This window comes from Astatotilapia calliptera, chromosome 14 (assembly GCF_900246225.1).
Source record: "Astatotilapia calliptera chromosome 14, fAstCal1.2, whole genome shotgun sequence".
In the NCBI taxonomy this organism is placed as follows: Eukaryota; Metazoa; Chordata; class Actinopteri; order Cichliformes; family Cichlidae; genus Astatotilapia; species Astatotilapia calliptera.
Window position 1 is genome coordinate 5,910,547 of NC_039315.1, and position 4,129 is coordinate 5,914,675.

The following is a 4,129-nucleotide window of genomic DNA, read 5'->3' on the forward strand; positions in this document are numbered from 1 at the left end:
AAATCCAAAATGTATTTGTCAGCCTAATCAAAGAGATGTTAGCATTGGATCCAAACCAGCGCATAACACCCTCGGAGGTTTTCCACCACCCCTTTTTCAATCCTGGCCTCTCTAAGAGTTCTCCCTGCACTGACATGAGTAGCACAGGGGGACAAAACCTTGTGGTCTCTCAGCAGCCTTCTAGTTGTAAAAGAGAAGAATCACAGAAAATCAGCTGCAGTTCCCAATACTCAGAAGAATTTTCTCAACAAGAATATGTCAACGCATCAGCCAACACATCCTCCTCTATAGATGATCTTGAAATATCTAAAGGGACCCTTTTGGGAGGTCACTACGAGGTCGAGGGTTTCCTTGGAGAAGGGCGCTTTGGTATTGTAACCAAATGTCGCAATACAAAAACCAACGAATTTGTTGCTATTAAAGTCAACAAGAGAAACCCTGAAATTCTGCAACAGGCAAAAATGGAAATTCTCATCCTGGAGCAGCTGCGAGGCTTGGATGCAGATAGATGCAACATTGTTAAATGGAACAACTTTTTCATCGACGGTGACCGCATCTGTTGTGCCAGACTGGTATCTTTGCAAGATGGCAGCTGTCGAGCTAGCGCTTGAGGAGAGAGTCTCCCTTCTCTATTTACTGTGGAGAGCAGAGCAGCGGCGTAAAAGACGTCCTCGCCGTACCTGGGTCCATCAGGTCCTTGAGACGCGTGAGCAGTTTGGTGAGTTTCACCATTTGCTACAGGAGCTGCGCCTGGATGACGGCAGATTCCAGCGATATCATCGTCTGTCACTCGGCCAGTTTGAGGACCTGCTTTCCCGCGTCGGTCCCAGAATTGCCCGCCTAGACACCAATTACAGGCGCTCAATCCCACCAGCAGAGCGCCTGTCCATCTGCCTGAGGTTAGTAAAAGTGTTTAATACGGTAGTCCTTTATTGATACCTGCGCTAATATATGCTAAACCATCCATTTATACACTGCTAACATGGATGTGCTATGCTAACAGTGAATGCTCTCGGTGTTTACCGATAGCAAACTGGTACGAGACGACTTCATAATATTTGTAGTGATACTCAGACGGTCTCATCAAGTCCCGATTTAATTTGATTTATGCTGTTATCAGTGTTTGAATGATAGCATGGCTGTGGTGTCATAGGTATGCTCTCGGTGTTTGCTGATATCAAACTTGTACTAGGACCAATGTGGGTTAATCTTTGTAGTGATACTCACTCCTTTTTTCATTTAGACCTGGTTTAATTCTGGGATAGTTGAATATTTGTTTATAATCACGGCAGATTGTTCTAGATTATATCAAATATATATCATGTAATTATCCTTATAATCCACCCATGGCTCCAACACCATTGTGAAGTTTGCTGACGACACAGTGGTGTTGGGTGCCATCTCCAATAACGATGAGGCGGCCTACATGGATGAAGTGAAGAATCTGGCATCGTGGTGCCAGGACAACCACCTCCAGCTGAACGTCAGCAAGACCAAGGAGCTGGTGGTGGACTTCAGAAGGGGTCAGCACAGAGACTACAAGCCCATCATCATCAATGGAGCGCCAGTGGAGAGGGTGCAGTCCTTCAAGTATCTTGGTGTTCACATCTCCTCAGACCTGACATGGGCTGCCCACATTCAGGTCCAGACCAAAAAGGCTAGGCAGCGCCTGTATCACCTACGACAACTGAGGAAGTTCAGGGTCTCTCCAAAGATCCTCAGGATTTTCTATACAGGCGCTGTGGAGAGCATCCTCACACAGAACATGACATCGTGGTTTGGGAACAGCTGTGTGAAGGACCAAAAAGCTCTCCAGAGAGTGATCCGTACAGCAGAACGCTGCTGCAGGATTGCTCTCCCCCCGCTTCAGGACACCTACACCAGGAGATGCCGGACTACAGCAGCGCAGATACTGAAGGACCCGTCCCATCCTGGCAACAAACTGTTCCAACTTCTGCAATCTGGTAGAAGGTTCCGCATCTTCCGGGCAAGGACAGAGAGACTCAAGAGGAGCTTCTATCCCCAAGCCATCCGTGCCCTAAACACACACACCCGCCCTCTCACATCATCTATAATTGACTGAGACAGGACTCTCTTCCAGACACTCTAAACCAAGGAACAATGTACATTTCAAATTCCTTTAATTTTAAATATGTTTATATTGTCTATCCTGTAAAATAGTCAGATGTCTATTCATATTAATGTACAGAATTCACCTGCTTGCTGCTACTACTGCACATTCACCCAGTGTATATACTATATGTCTGTATATATATATATATATATATATATATATATATATATATATATAAATATAATGTTCTTCCTCTACACCCCCCCCCCCCCCCCCCCCCCCATTTTTGCACATGTCGAGGAGCGTGTCAGGCTACATTTCACTGTGTGTTATACTTGTATAACTATGCATGTGACAAATAAAGAACCTTGAACTTGAACTTGAATTACAAAATGTTTTATGTAAGAGTTATGTTTTGTAATTTTGTAATTTCTATCATGTATTTTGTAACTGCAGTACACATAATACTCATTTTAAACACTGTTGTCCAGGTTCCTTGCCACCGGGGACTCCTTCAGGACCATCGCGTTCAGTTTTCGAGTCGGTGTGTCCACGGTGAGCCAGATCATCCCCCAGGTAGCGACGGCCATCTGGGACTGTCTAGTGGACGATTTCATGGCTGTGCCTTCAACTGAAGACTGGCGGTCCATCGCAGAGGGATTCCAGGAGCGCTGGAACTTCCCTCTCTGCTGTGGAGCTCTGGATGGGAAGCACGTCCAGACAAAGGCACCCCCCAACTCAGGATCCATGTTCCACAACTACAAGGGAACTTTTTCCATTGTTCTCCTTGCGGTTGTGGATGCAGAGCATCGCTTCCGCGTCATTGATGTTGGGGGGTACGGGAGGACCAGCGACGGTGGTATTCTGGCCAACTCCACCTTTGGTCAGGCTCTTCGGGCTGGGACTCTCCATCTGCCTCCTGACCAGCCTCTACCTGGTGGAGAACACCGTGGAGCTCAGCCCCATGTCTTTGTGGCTGATGAAGCGTTCCCGCTGCGGTGTGAGCTCATGAGACCTTTCCCTGGACGCCTCCTCCCTTTAGAGAAGAGGGTCTTTAACTATCGCCTTTCCAGGGCCAGGATGATAGTGGAGGGTGCCTTCGGTATCCTCTCCTCACAGTGGAGGTTGTATTGGCGCGCCATAGAACTCCGTCCTGAAATTGCGGAGAAGTGTGTGAAGGCAACGTGTGTTCTCCACAACTTTCTGCGCTGTGTGGACGAGAGAGGGGCACCTGCTGTGAGAGGTGTGGCGCCTGCTGTGGTGGAGCCGTTGCAAGACCTGGGTTGTATGGCAGCAAACAACTCCTCCAGAGAGGCTGTCCTGGTGAGGGAGAAGTTCATGGCTCACTTCTTGGCAGAGGGAGCTGTGTCTTGGCAACCAAAGGAGTAGCCTGTTTGAAGTCTGAACGACTTCCCCACAACGGCTCTTTTAAGAGCCACCCACAAACCTCTAAAGAGTGTTCCTGTCTTTTTAACATTTTCTTAATAAATGGAGCTCTACTCCAAAATAAACTAACCTCTTTTTACTCTGCAACTTGTCTTCACTATGTTCCTATATACAGTGTGGTGCAAAAGTTTGGGCAACCTTATTAATAGTCATTATATTCCTGTATGAATCGCTGTTACAGTAAAATATGTCACTTACATATATCATATAGGAGACACACACATTGATATACACTACATATTTATGTTATTTCTCTTTTTTTGTGTTACCAATTTATGCACCTGCTTGCTTTAGTTTAAACAGTTATGGCACACTTTCTGTAAATCCAGTGAACTGCATTTCACTTCTCAAATATCACTGTGTGTCTCCTATATGATGTATTTAACTGACAATTTTTATTGAGACAACCAACAATTTGTACAGGAAAATAATTACTTTTCACAATGTTGCCCAAACTTATGCATCCCACTGTATTAGTATGTTTTGTTATTAGTGTAATATGAAATAAATTCTACTTTTGTCAAGTCGGGTGCCAATATTTGCTGTGTAGTAGAACAAAGACATTTGTCATTATAAATGTTTATTTGATAAAATATATAAATTCAGTAA

At 45.2% G+C, this 4,129-nt stretch overlaps 1 protein-coding gene across 1 annotated transcript; it reads left to right on the forward strand.

Annotated features, from left to right (window-relative positions):
- Positions 1-461: 461 nt before the first annotated feature.
- LOC113036522 (protein ANTAGONIST OF LIKE HETEROCHROMATIN PROTEIN 1-like) lies at positions 462-3,463 on the forward strand. Its single transcript, XM_026192922.1, has 3 exons — positions 462-572; positions 694-899; positions 2,566-3,463. Exons 1-3 carry the CDS (start codon positions 462-464, stop codon positions 3,461-3,463), a joined length of 1,215 nt encoding a protein of 404 aa, XP_026048707.1.
- The last annotated feature ends 666 nt before the right edge of the window (positions 3,464-4,129 follow it).

Excerpts from the sequence above, each read along its gene's own strand:
- LOC113036522 (XM_026192922.1), top strand. The coding sequence starts at position 462 with ATGGAAATTCTCATCCTGGAGCAGCTGCGAGGCTTGGATGCAGATAGA. Across the intron at positions 573-693 it reads GCATCTGTTGTGCCAGACTG|GTCCTTGAGACGCGTGAGCA; the intron begins GTATCTTTGCAA and ends TGGGTCCATCAG. Across the intron at positions 900-2,565 it reads CGCCTGTCCATCTGCCTGAG|GTTCCTTGCCACCGGGGACT; the intron begins GTTAGTAAAAGT and ends ACTGTTGTCCAG.